At 66.4% G+C, this 15,228-nt stretch overlaps 7 protein-coding genes across 7 annotated transcripts; 5 read left to right on the forward strand and 2 right to left on the reverse strand.

Annotated features, from left to right (window-relative positions):
* Positions 1 to 12: 12 nt before the first annotated feature.
* On the forward strand, positions 13 to 1,189 carry FA09DRAFT_336700 (hypothetical protein; the record flags this gene model as incomplete). The annotated part of the gene is made up of 3 exons (XM_025743912.1): positions 13 to 405; positions 512 to 763; positions 815 to 1,189. The coding sequence occupies 3 exons, from the start codon at positions 13 to 15 to the stop codon at positions 1,187 to 1,189; spliced, it is 1,020 nt and encodes a 339-aa protein (XP_025600857.1).
* A 469-nt stretch (positions 1,190 to 1,658) lies between these two features.
* On the forward strand, positions 1,659 to 5,431 carry FA09DRAFT_293983 (hypothetical protein; the record flags this gene model as incomplete). Its single annotated transcript, XM_025740068.1, has 8 exons — positions 1,659 to 1,788; positions 1,871 to 1,968; positions 2,031 to 2,291; positions 2,345 to 2,745; positions 2,800 to 4,879; positions 4,938 to 5,081; positions 5,133 to 5,200; positions 5,254 to 5,431. The coding sequence occupies 8 exons, from the start codon at positions 1,659 to 1,661 to the stop codon at positions 5,429 to 5,431; spliced, it is 3,360 nt and encodes a 1,119-aa protein (XP_025600858.1).
* Positions 5,432 to 5,687: 256 nt separating this feature from the next.
* Positions 5,688 to 7,178, reverse strand: FA09DRAFT_315334 (DUF1682-domain-containing protein; the record flags this gene model as incomplete). Its single annotated transcript, XM_025740798.1, has 4 exons — positions 5,688 to 5,937; positions 6,020 to 6,254; positions 6,311 to 6,733; positions 6,787 to 7,178. 4 exons carry the CDS (start codon positions 7,176 to 7,178, stop codon positions 5,794 to 5,796), a joined length of 1,194 nt encoding a protein of 397 aa, XP_025600859.1. The 3' UTR covers positions 5,688 to 5,793.
* A 225-nt stretch (positions 7,179 to 7,403) lies between these two features.
* FA09DRAFT_327996 (hypothetical protein) lies at positions 7,404 to 7,628 on the forward strand. Its single transcript, XM_025741610.1, has one exon. The coding sequence runs from the start codon at positions 7,426 to 7,428 to the stop codon at positions 7,591 to 7,593; it is 168 nt and encodes a 55-aa protein (XP_025600860.1). The 5' UTR covers positions 7,404 to 7,425; the 3' UTR covers positions 7,594 to 7,628.
* Positions 7,629 to 7,992: 364 nt separating this feature from the next.
* On the forward strand, positions 7,993 to 10,376 carry FA09DRAFT_327997 (aldehyde dehydrogenase). The gene is made up of 6 exons (XM_025741611.1): positions 7,993 to 8,479; positions 8,556 to 8,788; positions 8,840 to 8,846; positions 8,900 to 8,959; positions 9,012 to 10,058; positions 10,239 to 10,376. The coding sequence occupies exons 1-6, from the start codon at positions 8,312 to 8,314 to the stop codon at positions 10,254 to 10,256; spliced, it is 1,533 nt and encodes a 510-aa protein (XP_025600861.1). The 5' UTR covers positions 7,993 to 8,311; the 3' UTR covers positions 10,257 to 10,376.
* A 297-nt stretch (positions 10,377 to 10,673) lies between these two features.
* Positions 10,674 to 12,239, reverse strand: FA09DRAFT_327998 (fumarylacetoacetate hydrolase). Its single transcript, XM_025741612.1, has 5 exons — positions 11,992 to 12,239; positions 11,656 to 11,939; positions 11,326 to 11,596; positions 11,115 to 11,268; positions 10,674 to 11,058 (listed from the first exon to the last, which is right to left on the reverse strand). The coding sequence occupies exons 1-5, from the start codon at positions 12,184 to 12,186 to the stop codon at positions 10,712 to 10,714; spliced, it is 1,251 nt and encodes a 416-aa protein (XP_025600862.1). The 5' UTR covers positions 12,187 to 12,239; the 3' UTR covers positions 10,674 to 10,711.
* Positions 12,240 to 12,475: 236 nt separating this feature from the next.
* On the forward strand, positions 12,476 to 15,217 carry FA09DRAFT_336705 (hypothetical protein; the record flags this gene model as incomplete). The annotated part of the gene is made up of 1 exon (XM_025743913.1): positions 12,476 to 15,217. The coding sequence occupies one exon, from the start codon at positions 12,476 to 12,478 to the stop codon at positions 15,215 to 15,217; it is 2,742 nt and encodes a 913-aa protein (XP_025600863.1).
* Positions 15,218 to 15,228: the final 11 nt, after the last annotated feature.

The following is a 15,228-nucleotide window of genomic DNA, read 5'->3' on the forward strand; positions in this document are numbered from 1 at the left end:
TCTCCCACTCCTATGTTCGCTCCGCCAGCCAAAAAGGCGCGCCGCCAGCGCTACACGCGCGGCGCAGACGACGATGAGAGTGCAGCTGGCCCTTCCTCGAAGCGCGCGAAGGCGGCGACGGTCGTCATCGGCGAGGAGGAGGAGCTCGACTACGGCAACCAGACGCTGCCCGTCGGCCGGCTGCCGCCCGACTTTGACGGCATCCCCACAGACGGCGAGACGTACCTTGCGGTCGTGCGGCAGCAGGCCAAGTCGCACCCTGCCGTGCTGACCGCTGCGACGAATCCGTACGCGGTCGTGGAGGTGGCGCCTGTGCCGGTCGTCGCGGCGAATGGCAGCCGGACGGCGCTTCCGCCGCAGGAGTGGAGGGAGCAGTATGTGACACGCTTCAAGGCCATGCGGGAAGTGAGTCGTACAGCGTGATGTGCCAAGGCGTGCGAAGAGAGGGCCTCATAGGCAGACGCGGCGCGAGGCCACCTGCTCAGCAAGATTCTGACACGCTGTACTGCAGGCGCTGGCCGCACCGCCAGCAGGCCCGATCTCCAATCCGCGTACTGGACGTCTGCCGCGCAAAGGTCGTGCTGATGAGTGGTACAAGTTTGTGCACGGCTGCGCGCCAGACCGGCCAATCGAAATCGACGGCGACGAATGGTCTGCGCCCCAGATGCCCGCTGCGGGACGTTCACGCGACGATGCCGAGCCGCAAGACACCTCAGCTACCGAGCGAGAGCCGAGTGCGCCGCTGCTCAAGCGCCTGACGACAGTGAGTGTGGGCAGCGAGGCCAGAAGCGCGCGAGCTGACACGGCCCGCCAGACACACATCCTCGCGGCGCTCACTGTCCTCCCCTACTGGTTCACGCTGCCCTTTGCCGGCCCAGCACCGGCGCCCGTGTTCAACCCGCTGTACGCGCGCTGGCTGTTTGCGCTGCTTGCGATGCTCGACGGGCGTCTCACGTCGGACGAGATCAGCACGCTGCGCGTCCTCGCGCGCGCCTGCATCGCCTCGCTGGCCCTCTCGCGCGCAAAGCGCAGCGCCAAGGCCCGTTTGGCAAAGCGCACGCTCACGGACGACGAGTGGCTGGTGGGCGAGGAGGGCGCATGGTCGGTCATTGCGGCGGTGGCTGGCGTGTGGGGACAGTGGGACATGTGGGACGACGCCGCGAGGGAGCTGGGCGCCGTCACTCAATAGCATACCTGCGGCTGCACAGCCTGCCCTCACTAGAGCCACGCATGTCTGCCGTGAACCTGGAGTGCTTCATTCTCCTGCGCTGCCTGCTCGTCAACAATGAGAGGAAGAGCGAGGGCGCACCGGCCGGCTGGACCCACGCACGTGACGCGCCGCGCGAGAAGGACGTGCAGCTGCCGCCAGACGGAGAGCAGCGGCGGCGACTGTTGGCGCGTGCTTCTCCAACGCGGCTCCACTTCCGCTCTCGACCACCTTCTCCCTCTCCATGTTCACGCCCAGCCGACCGACGCCGGGCCGCCGGGCGCCGGGCTCGGCACGCTCGTCGCGCGCCGGCACGCCCGGCCGGGCCTCGCCTGCGCCCTTCGCCAAGGCGAGCGCGGCCGCGGCCGCCGGCTATACGCCTTCGCGCCTGCGCGGGGCGCCGCAGAGCCGCCTGTACGAGCCCGACACGTCGCTCGCCAACGACGCAGACATGACAGAGGGAAGCATAGCGGGCGGTGGTAGCCTTGAGGAAGGCACCATCCTGCTCAAGGACGACATCACGGCCGTGACAGCGTTCACGCGCTTGCCGCTTGAGGTTGCGCAGCTGCTCGAGGGCTCTGGTGAGTAAAGACTCAGGCAGCCGGCCAGGTTCCCTCTGCCAATGCTATCTCTCCGACGCAGCATGCTCACATCGCCGCACAGATCCGTACCGGCAGGCGCTGGCCAGTGGCTTCAGCGTGCAGACTGGCTTCGCCTACCTGACGACGCCCGACGTGTGCTACGTCTGGAACTTCACGGCGGTGAGCACCTGAGCTGGTACAGTGTCAGAGAGCAGGCGAGCTCATCAGTCTCACAATGCCAGCGCGGATCCGTGTCGCCGATCTGCTACACCTTCTCCGTGCCCTCCTCTTCCGGCAGCTCGTCGTCGCCCATGAGCCTGCCGCACTGCGCCCTCGTGTCGCGCTCTTCGGGTCACGAGCCAGGCCTCATCCTGGTCTCGCAAAGCGGCAAGCTCGCCTTCTGGAACAGCGTCGTGTCCTCTGGCGCAGGCGCAGATGGCGGACAGGAGCTGGCCATCGCGCTGGGCGCTGGCGAGACGATCACTGCGCTGCAGCAGTGCCAGGTGAGTTGGCTCACGGTCGGCGTCCGCGCAGGGTGCTTACGCAGCAAGATCAGGCGTCATGCTTTGCCGTCTCGACGAGCCAGTCACGTCTCTTCAACGTGCTTGTCAGCTCGCGCGGTGGCCGCCTGTCCGCTTCCGTCGCACCTTTTGCCCAGCCGCGCGGCCTATTTGGTCGTCTCTTCGGCTCTGCCTCGTCCTTCTCGCTCGGCTCAGAGGGCACCTTTGCCCTCGCTGCTGGTCCGGCGCCGGACAAATCCGACACGTGGAACCTCTTCACGCTCGGCCAGCGCGTCGTGCAGAAGTGGCACATCGGCGAGAATGGCGGAGAGCGTCTGGCTGCCGAGCAGGACTTGCGGCAGATGATCGTGTCGGCCGTCTTTGGGCCAAGCGAGGGCGATACGCAGCTGTCGCCTGAGTCCGTGGCCCTTGAGATGCTCAGCTGTGCCGTCACAAAGTGAGTTGGAGGCCTGCAAGCAGCCCATCGGCCCGTGTCTGACCCGCATCGCAGCGACGCGTCGCTGGCAATCCTCTTTGCCCATTCTCCGAGCGCGTCCGGAGCGCGCTCATTCGGTGTCGCGATTGCGGAGCTGCCCACTGGCGCGACCTCTTTCGTCATCTCGTCGACTAGCCAGATGCAGTATCGAGCGCACCGCGACCCGCGTCCGAACAGCGCGCCGCAGCTCGTGCTGCCTCACGGCGGCCCGGCGCTCTTCGTCGTCTTCCCAGAAGCCGTCGTGCTGCGCATCCGCGACGTCGAGTTCGAGGATGTCCTCATGCTGCGGGACTCGTCGCGCAACCGCTTTCTGGGCCTGGGCGCCGAGGCGCTCGATGTGGACAGCGACACGGATGTCGCCTCGGTGTCGTTGATCACGCTGCGCAGCGGCGCACTGCTGCTCGAGCTCGCCTGTGTCGAGGCCGAGGACCTGGCACAACGACTTGCGTCGCCGTCCGAACGTGCTCTCGTCGGCACCGAGCGGCTGCGTGCCAAGCTGGAGCAGGCCGTCTTCTACGGCGACAACACGCTCAACCCCGTCTCCTTTGAGCTTCCTCAGAGCTTCGAGGGCGACCTGATCACGGCCGCAGAGCGGCTCAGCTCCCAGATCGTCAACTCGGCGTCGGTCTCGCTGGAGGACGTCGTTGATCTGCGTGCACAATTGGCCGACCGTGTTGCGCGACTGCGTGGCTTGATTGGCTTTATTGCGCAGAACGGCCTTCTCGGCAAGCTATCGCAGACCAGCCGGCGGCACCTCGGCGCGGATGCCGAAATGCTCGCCGCTGCCATCGACCTGTGGCAGTACAGCAACGCCTTCATGAACACTGCACGCCAGACGGGCATCAGCGCCAATCCGCTGGCCGAGTCGATCGAGCAGGTCATGGGCGATCTCGGCGAAGGCGCCGGAGACGTCGCGCGCCTTTTCTTCCGCGAGCGGCTCGAGTATCTCAATAGCGTGCTCGAGGAGGTCGCCGCGCGCGTGCGTGCGGCACAAGGCACGTCTATCGACGTGCGATCGTTCGAGGTGCTGGAGGCCAATCGCATCCTCCTGACTGCATATCAGGCAGCTCACCGGTGTCGCAAAGACACTGCCGAGCTGTACCGCTTCACGCCGTCGCAGGCCGCCTTCGAGGCGTGGACGTGCACTGCGGGCAACATCGACGTGCTCGAGGCGCTCTTCCACGCAACGGAGGACCTGCTTCGGGAGCGGACACGCGAGCTCGGCACCTCTGTCGACGCAGGCTCGCTGCAGCTCGTCGTCGCGGATACAAGTGCGCAAGGGCTTGCGCAGCGGGCGCAGCAAGAGCTCAAGAGCCAGCTGGCTGACCTTGCAGCGCATGCGCTCTCTGCTTTCGAGGACCGTCTGGCGTACCTTCAGGCTGCTGCTGGCACCGGCAGCGACGCGAACACGCTGGATCGCGAGCGCGAACTTCTCGACGCGCGGTACCGCTCCGCACGGCCGCAGATGATCCTGCCACTTCTGGCCGTGGGCCGGCAAGAGCGCGCCTTTGGCCTCGCAGAACGGCACCGCGACTTCCGGACGCTCACAGAGCTGTGCCATCAGCCCAGCCTCGCGAGCGGCAGCGGCGAGCAGCGCATTCGACACTACCTGCGGCTCTACCGCAAGGACTTTGCCTTTGAGCTGTACGGCTGGTACGTCGAGCAGGGCAAGCTGCGCAAGCTGCTCGAGCAGGAGGAGAGCGAGAGTGAGCTGCTGCTCGACTTCCTCGAGAGCACCGACAACGCGCGCATCGGCTGGCTGCACGATATACGTCTGGCACGCTATGACGAGGCAAGCGACAAGCTGCTGCGCGTCGCTGATGCCGAGCAGGGCCTGGCGGAGAAGAAGCTGATGCTGAGCCTTGGCAAGCTCTCGCACATCGCGCTCCTCACTGAGCAGCAGATCGCCACGGCAAAGGAGCAGCAGGCGATCGAGGTCATCGATGACCAGATCGACTTGACCAATGTCCACCAGCGGCTGCTCGATGCCTTTGAGAGCGCCGTGCCCGGTGCTATCGAAGGCGCGGAGCTCAGTGCTGAGCCCGTCGTCGATGCTGTGGCCGTCTCGCTGCAAGGCTTGCCGACGCTGCGTTCGGTGAGTTCTGCAGGCTGTCGCACGCCGCCGGCCTCGCTCACGCCGCCCGCCCTCTCAGCTCTTCCGCACCCTTGCCGCACAGCTGCTGCGCGGCAGCGTGCTCTCGTCCGAGGACCTTATCGATCTCCTCACGCTTCAAGATCCTTCCGAGTCAGCCAGCGAAAACTTTACCACGGCGCTGGAGGTCTTCATTCGCACAAAGGTGAGCCTGGCGCGCCAGGCGGTCGGAGCGTGCACTCACGCCCGCCTGCAGGACCTGCCGGAGGCACGGTCGACCGCATGCCTCAGCTCGCTTTGGCTCCGGCTGTATCTGAGCGACGAGTGAGTGGCAGCGGATGAGCTCGTCTTGCCAGGGCAGTGCTGACGCAGCACAGCTGGCCCTCCATCACCGACACGACGGCCATCTCCGACGACGAGCTCACGGAGCGCCTGCGCAGCACGAACTTGTACGCTGCGCTTCTCAGCGCCGCGACGAACGGTGGTGCGTTTGCGCTGCGAGACGCTCGTCGTCCACACATGCTGATGCTCGTCCTTTGCAGACAACATGTCTGAAGCGGTGCTGGACCCGCAGGACTGCCTCGAGCCGCCGTCACCCGAGACGATTGTCGGCCGCATGCCGGGCTGCCCTGCGCACGAGGTCGAGCTGCTGCTAGAAGACCTGCGCGCACAGAGCGCACAGCTGCAGGGACTGCTCGAGGGCCCGACGCAGCTGCGCAAGTGGCACGCCGAGGTCGTGCGGCTGGCGCAGATCGAGGCAGACGAGTGTGCACTGCAGCACAGCACCCTCGACAGCGACGGCATGGAGGAGTAATGCAAGGGCACCTTTGATTAATTTCCTCCGATTCTTGCAGCGAGTCAAGCGGCGCGTGGCAGCGTCACTACTCTCACGTTCGCCAGAAGCACGAGCGCTGGGCTTAGCGAACCTTGGTGGACTTGCCCTGCTTCTTCATCTGCCGCTTGCGCTCGATCTCCTTCCGCCGCGCCTGCTCCTTCTCCGAGAGGCCGGCCATCTTGTCCTTGGCCGCCTTGGCCTTGGCGTTGAGGCGCGCCTCCTCCTCCTACAGCGTGTGTCAGTACACAGTGCGGCGTGGCAACAAGGCGTACTCGCGGCGCTCTGTCTGGCCCGCTGCTCTGACTCACCTCCTCGCGCTGCTCCTTCGTGGCCTCCTCCTGCAGCTGCTTGTCGACATCGGCGCGCGTGCGCCGCAGCTTCGTGACGGTGATCTCGCGCAGCTTGGCCGTGCCGAGCTCGATGGCATCGGCAATGTTGCACGCCGCCTCGACGAGGGCGAGCGAGTCGCGCGCCTGGGCGGCGTTGCGCGGCGCCTTGAGCGTGAGCACCAGCATGCGGCGGCGCTTCTCGACGGGCTGCGGGCTGTGTTGCAATCGTCAGTGCTGCGCATGAGCTGCCGTGCCTGCCGCGGCGCTCACCCGTCCTCGGGCTTCTCCTGCGGCTGGTCGCTGAGCACCAGGCTGTCGAGGAGGTGTCCGGCCGGGCCGTTGAGCACCTCCACAACGCCGACCTTCTCGGACAGCAGCGAGTCGCTGAGGTCAGCGGCCTCGCTCAGGATGCTGAAGTTCTCGGCCAGGCCGCGCTTCTTCGCCTCGGCGTCGTCGGCCAGCTTGGCAAAGGTAAGGTCGAAGCGGCCGGCGCGCGTGCGGCGCAACGCGTCCTTGGCCACGACGGCGAACACGCCGGAGATGTTGTCGGGCTGCTGGTACGGCAGCGCAAAGTGCAGGATGAGCTGGTCGCGGATCGACGAGGTGCCGCTGGCAGCAATGACGTCGCCGGCGAAGTTGTAGAGCAGCGCGAGCGGGTCGTGCAGCGGCTTAAGCTTGAAGCCGGCGTGCATGCTGCAGACGGACGTAAGTCAGCGGTCGAGATGCGCGCCACCAGCGTGACTCACGAGTCGACTCCGCGACGGCCAGTGGCATACATGACAGCCTCAGCGCCGCCGTTCCACACGAGCGTCTCCTCGCCCTCTGCGCCGATCTCGCGGCCCTTGCCGACGGAGGCGAACTCGTTGCGCAGCATGGGCGCCGCCAGGTCTGCCCACGTCTGAGCCAGCGTGCGGTTGCGCGCGCGTCCGATGCGGTGCATCACGAGGTAGAGCAGCGCCAGGCTGAGGCAGACGGCGTCGATGAGGAAGTCGATCGGCCGCACACGCGCGGCGGTGAAGTACGGCACGGGGTACGCCTGCTGGTACCACGCCTTGCCGGCGCCGAGCGGCAGCTCGATGGCTGCGGCGCGTGCCGCCAGCACGGCGAGCGCAGTGAGTGCGAGAGGTGCGCTGGGCATGGTGGAGCGTGTGGTGGGCAAAAGCAAGGGTCGGGCCGTGCTGCCGGAAGAAGCGCACGCACGCGGCGTGCTGGCCCGTGCGATCCCGACGCGCCTGGGGATGGGAGTCGCACGCGTGGGCCTCTCGCGGAGGCTGCGCGCGTCTCCCGCGACGGCTTTGTCGCCTCCCCCTCGCCGACGATCCGTCGGCGCTGCCCAGCGTGGCCACCAAGCGAGCGCTCCTTCGCCTTTCTTCTTGCTGTGTGACATGCTGCTGGGCCAGCCGGCGGGTGTGCGAGCGTGCGTGCGCGGTCGGACAGCACCAGGCTGCGGCGCCGCTCCCCTCGCAGCGTCCTTCACCCTGAACGCCTGGAGGCCTGTCATGCGTGACGCAGCCCGACATGCGCCTTGTTCCCCGCATCTGCACGCCTGCTGAGCTGCACCTTCTCGCTGTGGCGAGGCTCTTGAAGACACGTCGACCGGCGAAAGTCAAAACGGCTGGAGTTGTCAAATCGCTCCATCATCCTCGAGCGCTCCGACGGCGCGGCACCTCTGCCTGCTGAGGCTAAGCCGCGGCGTCCGGCTTTAGCGCACTCCCCCGCGCTGTGCGGAGTGCGAGAAGGTGCGTCAGGGCACATCAGGAGTGTCGCCGTGCCTTGCTGAGCGCAGCCTCGGCCTCGGGCAGCACGTCGCCGGGCGCACCGGCAGTGTCTACGCATAGCCGGGACTCGGGCGCCGGCCGCACGGACGGCGTGAGAGCCGGAGAGGCGAGGCACGGCAGCAGCGAAGCGAAGCGTAGCGCCGACGAGGGGCGAGAGCGCTCACCATCCGCACAAGGCACGGTATGGCAACAGAGGCAGAAGAAGAGGCTTTCCAGATGGCGCACAGATGGGGGCGAGGTGCAGGCAGTGCGCCGTGCGACGTCGCCGACGCTTAGCCTATGGCCGGCGGCCAGTGCGCGCGCCGTCCGGGGATGGCGTGGCCGGGCGCCCGCGCGACACAGGCGCACTGCCGGGACGCACAAGGGACGCGCAACGCCCTCGCCGCTCCTTCTCATCAGAGCCGAGCGCCGCTCTCTTGTCTGCCCACCACCACGCCACATCCCACCGGCGCACCCACTCCACCCCTCTACCACCCACACACACTCGCCCACCATGTCGTCGCAGGAGCAGACGCCGCAGCAGATCGCTGGCCTCGTGTACAACGACATCGAGGACATCAAGGAGATCAACGCCGGCCTGCGCAAGGCCTTCCTCACGGGCAAGACGCGCTCGCTCGAGTACCGCAAGAACCAGCTCAAGCAGCTCAGCTTCATGCTCAATGTGCGTGGCGCTGCGTGGCGGCGGCGCAGGCGGCGGTGTCTCAGCTGTGCAGAAGCTCAACCCTTTCCACCCGCAGGACAACCAGGACGCCATCGTCGAGGCGATCCGCAAGGACCTCGGCCGCGCGCGCTTCGAGTCCGTCTTTGCCGAGGTGATGGGCACGACGACGGAGATCATCGACGCCATCCACAACCTCGACAAGTGGGCCAAGACGGAGAAGCCGTGGTCGGGCATGGCGTGGGCCATGCACGGCGCCGCCGTGCGGAAGGAGCCCAAGGGCACCGTGCTCGTGCTTGGCGCCTGGAACTAGTGAGTTTAGTGCTGCTCAGAGTGCAGACACTGTGCTGACACGTTTTGCAGCCCGATCGTGAGCTAGACCGCGTGAGCCATCCTCGCGACGCACATTGACCCTCCACACAGTCGGTCCAGGTCGGCCCGCTGATTGGCGCCATCGCTGCCGGCTGCACCGCCGTGCTCAAGGTGCGTGCTGCGCCTGCATCAAGCTCAGCGCTCTAGCTTACCCCTCTCGCAGCCTTCTGAGGTCTCGCCGAACTCGGCCCGCCTGCTCGCTGAGCTGTGGCCCAAGTACATGGACCCCGAGACAACGCGCGTCGTCAACGGCGCGATCCCCGAGACGACGGCGCTGCTGGACTGCCGCTGGGAGCACATCTTCTACACGGGCAACGGCACCGTCGGCCGCATTGTGGCCGAGAAGGCGGCCAAGTGGCTCTGCCCCACGACGCTCGAGCTTGGCGGCAAGTCGCCCGCCTTCGTCGACGAGAGCGCCAACATCAGCATCGCCGCGCACCGCATCCTCTGGGGCAAGTCGCTCAACTGCGGCCAGACCTGCATTGCGCCCGACTACGTGCTCTGCACCAAGGCTGTGCAGGAGAAGCTCGTCGAGGAGCTCAAGAAGGCTGCCGCCGAGTTCTGGCCCGAGAGCAAGGGCGGTGTCGTCAAGTCTGACGACTACGGCCGCATCATCAACCACGGCCACTGGAAGCGCCTGAACCAGATGATCGGCGGCACGGGCGGCCGCATCGTCATGGGCGGCGAGAAGGACGAGAGCAGCAAGATGCTGGCGCCGACCGTCGTGGCCGACGTGCCGCGCGACGATGCCATCATGCAGGGCGAGATCTTCGGCCCGGTGCTGCCGATTGTGACGGTGCGCGACGTGCAGGATGCCGTCGACTTCATCAACTCGCGCGACCAGCCGCTCGCACTCTACTCCTTCGGCTCGAGCAAGGCGACGCAGGAGCTCTTCGACGGCACGCGCTCGGGCGCCGCCGTGCAGGGCGACGTGCTCGTGCACTTTGCCGTTGGCTCGCTGCCGTTCGGCGGCACTGGCCCGTCGGGCTACGGCTCGTACCACGGCAAGGGCTCGTTCGACACCTTCAGCCACCAGCGCGCCACGCTCAACGCGCCGCACACGGGCATCATGGGCAAGATCGTCGAGAAGCTCATGGCTGCGCGCTACCCGCCCTACACCAACGCCAACCTGGCGCAGTTCGCCTCGCTCGTCGGCAAGAAGCCCAACTTCTCGCGCCCGCGCAACCCGCACGCCAGCGTCTCGACCAAGGTGAGTTGACGCACTGCTTGCACTCGTGTGGCGGCACGGCGAAAGACGCTTTACTTCTTCTTTTCCTTCCTTCCGCTGATCTCTTCTCGCCGCCTCTTCCCTCCGCACCACGCTCACTTACGTCCTCTCCTCTCCTCTCAACCCCCTCCTCCGCGACCTCGACTGGCGTGTCCGACCAAGAGTCCAGCGGCAGTCTAAGCTCTAAGCTTACGCTCATCGTCCTTGCGCTCGGCATCATCCTTGGCGCTCGCCAGCGCGGCCTCATCACTGCCTTCTAAGCAGCATCTCCACGGCCTTCCGATCGTCCACAGTCACCTGTCCGCACCCGGTTCGTAATCACGAGCGGGCTGCGCACGCAGGGACTTGGTGAGAGGAGCGTGGGGGTGCTTGGCTACGGACGCGTGTGGAGGATCGTGCTGGGAGCTCGGGGACAAGCAAGGACGCACCGAGAGGCCTAGCCCATCGACGGTCTCTCATCTTGCTTTCTACTTATGCTCTTCCCTGCTCGTCTTTCATACCTTACTCCACACACGGCTCGCGCCTCTAGTTACCCTGCCATCACACACACGCTCCTTCACTCGTCTCGTCTTCCCCGCGTGCGCATCTCGCGCCCTAGCCTGCCTTCTTTCAATGACCACATTGTTTGCGTCTCTTCATTGCAGTGGCAGAGCCGGCAGTACCGTTCCTTCGCACTCTCCGAAGCCGATGCAGAAGCCCTCGCCCTGCGCCAGCGCCGTCATGCGCACCGAGTCGCCGTCGCGCAGCCACGTCATGTCTGCCCGGCGGCCGAGCGCAAAGGGCTGCTTGCCCATGTGCGTCTTCTCCAGCAGCGAGCCGTAGCCGTGCTCGCCGGGCGCACTCAGCGTGCCGGTGCCGAGCATGTCGCCGGCACGCATGCTGCAGCCAGACGTGCTGTGGTGCGCCAGCATCTGCGCTGCCGTGTAGTACGTGTGTCGCAGTGACGACTTGGCCACGGCTTCGTAATCCTCGTTCTCGGGCGCTGCGGCCATGGGAGTTAGCGTGTACGTTGCAGCACATCAGCGGCTGAGAACGCACCCTTGATCTCAACGTACAACGGCACATCGTAGTTGCAGCCGTCCGGATCGCGCAAGTACGGCAGCAGCGGCGGCTCGTGCGTTGCCTGCGCCACGCGGAACGGCTCGAGGGCGGCCAGCGGCACGAGCCAGGGAGAGATGGTGGTGCAGAAGTTCTGGTATAGAGCATGTCAGCCGTCCGAGGTGTAGCACTTGCCTGCCTGGCGCCTCACCTTGGAGAGGAACGGCCCCAGCGGCACGTACTCCCAGCTCTGCACGTCTCGCGCACTCCAGTCGTTGAGCAGCACGGCACCGAAGATGCGCTCGCGTGCTGCTGCAGGAGACAGACGCGTGCCGAGCGGAGTCGAGGGTCCGCCGTAGACGAAGCCGAGCTCGAGCTCGTAGTCGAGGCGCTGCGAGGCGGCGAAGATGGGTTGTGTCGCGGAGGGCGGCAGTATCTGAGCTGCTGGTCGATGGAACGATGTGCCGCTCGGGACGATAGAGCTACGGCCAAGGTGAGGGTATAAGTGCGAGGAGTACGAGTGTGCAACAGTCAGACGCACGAGGCTCGGCCGTGGTAAGCGACGGGCAGATGGCGCCAGTTGGGCTGCAGGGCCCGCTCAGGCCCGCGCAGCAGCGTGCCGCAGTTGGTGGCGTGCTCCAGCGAGGCGTAGAAGTCGGTGTAGTCGCCGATGTGCAGCGGCAGATGCAGCTGTGTGTCCGCTGCGGTGCGCGAGACGAAGAGCGGCGAGTCGGCGGTCAAGGCGTCGGACGTGAGCAGCGTGGCGAGGTAGGCGCGGAAGGCAGACCAGGTTGCTGGCGGCAGCGCCACAAAGGCATTGAGCGTCTGAGAGCAGCGGTCAGCTAGTCCGCTGAGGCTGCACAGCACAGCCACTCACGTCGCCCTGGAACACGCCCGGCTCGACACCGGCGCCCGCGAAGTGCGGCGAGCGGCTAAGCTCGTACAGGTCGAGGATGCGGTCGCCAATGGCCACGCCAGGCCGTGCGCTGCGTCCGGGCGCCGAGAAGATGCCGTACGGCAGGTTCTGCAACGGAAACGGATGCGAGGCGCTGTACTTGATGATGCATGACATGGTGCTGCCTGCGACGTTGAGAGACGATGTAGTAAGGCACGAGGCGAGGCCTCCAGACAGCAGCAGGTTGCGGGGTGTCCAGGCGCTGCTTCTCCCGGGCGTGGCAGGCGGTTTCGCCGAGCCTCCGGGCCGTGGGACCAGCCAGCTGCTCCCACGCGGCCCGGAACTCGGCACGCGTGTCGCCGCAAGAAGTCGAGCCTGTGCTCGAGGCTTTGGCCACCTTGCCGCTCTCTCTCCACCTCATCCTCCTGCACACCCACCCTCACATGGCACACCACACCCGCCACGCATGACGGCGCTGCGACGATCCTGCGCGGCACTCGCCGCGCGCAGCAGCGGCAGTGTTGGCGGCAGCGCCCTGCCGCCGCTCTTCCTTGCGCCGTGCCTCGAGCGGCCTCGTGCGCCGCCGCCGCCGCCGCAGCAGCGCCGCGCCGCTTCTTCATCCTCAGCGCCGCTGCGCACGGCCGACGCAACCAACAAGCTTGGTCTGCGCAACTTCTTCGACTCGCTCTGGCCGAGCGACCGCGACGCCGGCGACGGCGCCGCCGCCACGTCGGGCAAGAAGAAGAGGATGAAGAAGGACAATCCCACCACGTGGAACATTCACAAGACGCAGTCGCAGTTCCGTATTGCGGCCCGGAAGGGAGATGCCGACCGCCTCCTCGCGCTCTATCCTCGCCTCGCAGCCGAGGCCTTCTCGCATGCGTGGCTGACACTCGAGCCGCACGAGATCTGGACCGCGGCGACCGTCCTGCTGCGCCCGGCCCGGCCGCACTGGCGCTCCGAGGCCCTCGTGGCGCCTACAACGACACGGCGCGAGCGTTTGCAGCAGTCACTCATGCTGCAACAGGCACGCATGGCCGTGCGCCTGCTGCGCGATGCACCGACGCTGTGGGATGCGCCGCACGACGGCCAATCGCTGGCGCTGCTGCTGAGCGCGCTGACGACCGTGGCGAGCGACGCGTCGCTCGCGCACCTGCTGCATTTGCGCGAGCGTCTCATGGAGGAGTACCCCGACGCCGGTCCTCCAGCTGACCTGGGCGCAGTCGTGCTGCGCGCCGCGTGCTCAACGGATGACGCCAAAGGTCTGCGCAAGCTCCTCGAGCTGCGTCCGGCATGGGTGCAGGCTGACTCGGCCAAGTGGCAAGCGCGCGCCCTGCAATTGCTGCTGCGCTTCGGCGAGGCAGACTTTGCGCTCGAGCATGCCGCTGCGCCAGCCTCAGAGGGAGGCCTGCTCGGCGTGCTGCCACTCGCGCGTGCCGACTCGCAGTCCCTCACGGCGCTCGTCGCCAGCGCCAGCCGCGCCGGTCTGGCAGATCGCTCGCTCGTCCGTGATGCGGCGACGGAGCTGCACAGGCGCATTGCTGAGGACCGCAGTGCGTCGGACCAAACATGGCATGCTCTCATCCTCCATGCTTCGCTCAAGCAGGACGGCGGAGCTGCGGAAGTAGAGGCCCTCGTGGCGCTCATGGATCGCCTGAAGACGACGCGTCCCCGAACAGACATCTCGCTCTTTGCGCTTCTGCTGCACACGCACAGCAAGGCGCTGCACGCCGCCGCAGATGGCTCCGAGGACGACATCCTACAGCTCTTCAACAAGGTCGAGGCGATCAGCGGCAAGGCGCCGGACTCGGATGCCTTCGCTGTTGGCGTCCGTGCACTGCTCGGCAGCATCACGCCGCTGTGCGAAGGCGGCGCGCCGGTCGCCAAGACCGAGACGGCGCCGATGGTGATGCTGGGTCCACATCACCATGACAGAGACAGAGCGGCACCGCCGCCGTCGCAAGTCTCTAGTCCTGAGCAGCGATACGAGGCCACTGCGCTTTACATCCGCTATCTCGCCACTGGCGGCAAGGCCCATCCCGACGTCACGGGTCCACTCGTCCACGCGTGGGCAGATGCCTTTCTGCCCGACCCATCACGCGCGCTCATGTATCTCGACGAGCTGCGCACCGAGAGCGTCGATGACGTGCCGACACAGCTCTACGTCCAGGTGTTAGAGGCCTGCGAGCGCGCAAGCGACTGGGCCAACGCACGCAAGGTGCTGCAGCGCATGCACGCCGACAGGGTGATCCTCACGCAGAACGAGCGCAAGCTCGCCAGCAGCGCGGGCATGCTCGCGGCTCCGCACCCCGAGACGGCACTCGAGGTGTACAAGACGCTGCGCGACCTGCCGCGACTGCCGGGCCAAGCACCGTACACTGCAGCGCACTGGAGGAATCTCTTCAGCCTCTACTCGCGGATATGCGTCACCTTTGCGCCGCCAGTCACGACGGATTTCCACGTGCCGGCACCGGCAGCGCTTGACTTTCTGCGCGACATCCTTCGCGCGGGTTACGAGCTCGATGCGCCTCTTCTCACTTCGCTGCTGTCTCTGTGTTCCGCGGCGGGCAAGCACTACAGCAAGGTCGGAGGGATCCATAGAGACGAGGCTCGAGAGCGCATGGCCGAGGTTGCCGCAACAGTGCATCAGATCGACGAACTCATCCTGCTGAGGTCAAGAGACGCGCAACCCAACGTTGCGCTCGTTAGTGCGCTGATGGACGCGTACAACTGCATCACGGAGCACGAGCGGGTGTTCGAGATTTGGTATCGTCTGCTGGCCTTTCGTGTGCCGCTGCAAGGCTCTGTACTCAGCGTCGTGCTCGATACATGCGGCTACGCGCAGCGCTACAAGGAAGGCCTGGAGGTGTGGCAGGTCGGATCCCGGTCCGTAGGGCTCTCGCACATCAACGCCAACTGTTGGCTCTCCTACGTCGAATTTCTGGTGCGCTGCGGACATCTGCGTGCCGCTATCGACGTGACGTTCGGCGAGATGCGCCAGGCGCTGCTCGACCACCCAAGCATGGGCAAGGAGGCCGTCGAAGGCATCTACGAGCCGGCCGTGGCCATGCTGTTTCGCTTCACGCTCTATCGCCGCGAAGCCGGCCAAGGCGACGAGGAGCTTCAGCACATCTCCCAGCGCATCCGCAACGAGGCGCCGTGGCTGTCGCACGTCCTCCGCATGACCGTGCCAAGACTGTCTGACTAGCCCTCCTTCAC

This window comes from Tilletiopsis washingtonensis, assembly GCF_003144115.1.
Source record: "Tilletiopsis washingtonensis strain MCA 4186 unplaced genomic scaffold FA09scaffold_3, whole genome shotgun sequence".
Taxonomy (NCBI): Eukaryota; Fungi; Basidiomycota; class Exobasidiomycetes; order Entylomatales; genus Tilletiopsis; species Tilletiopsis washingtonensis.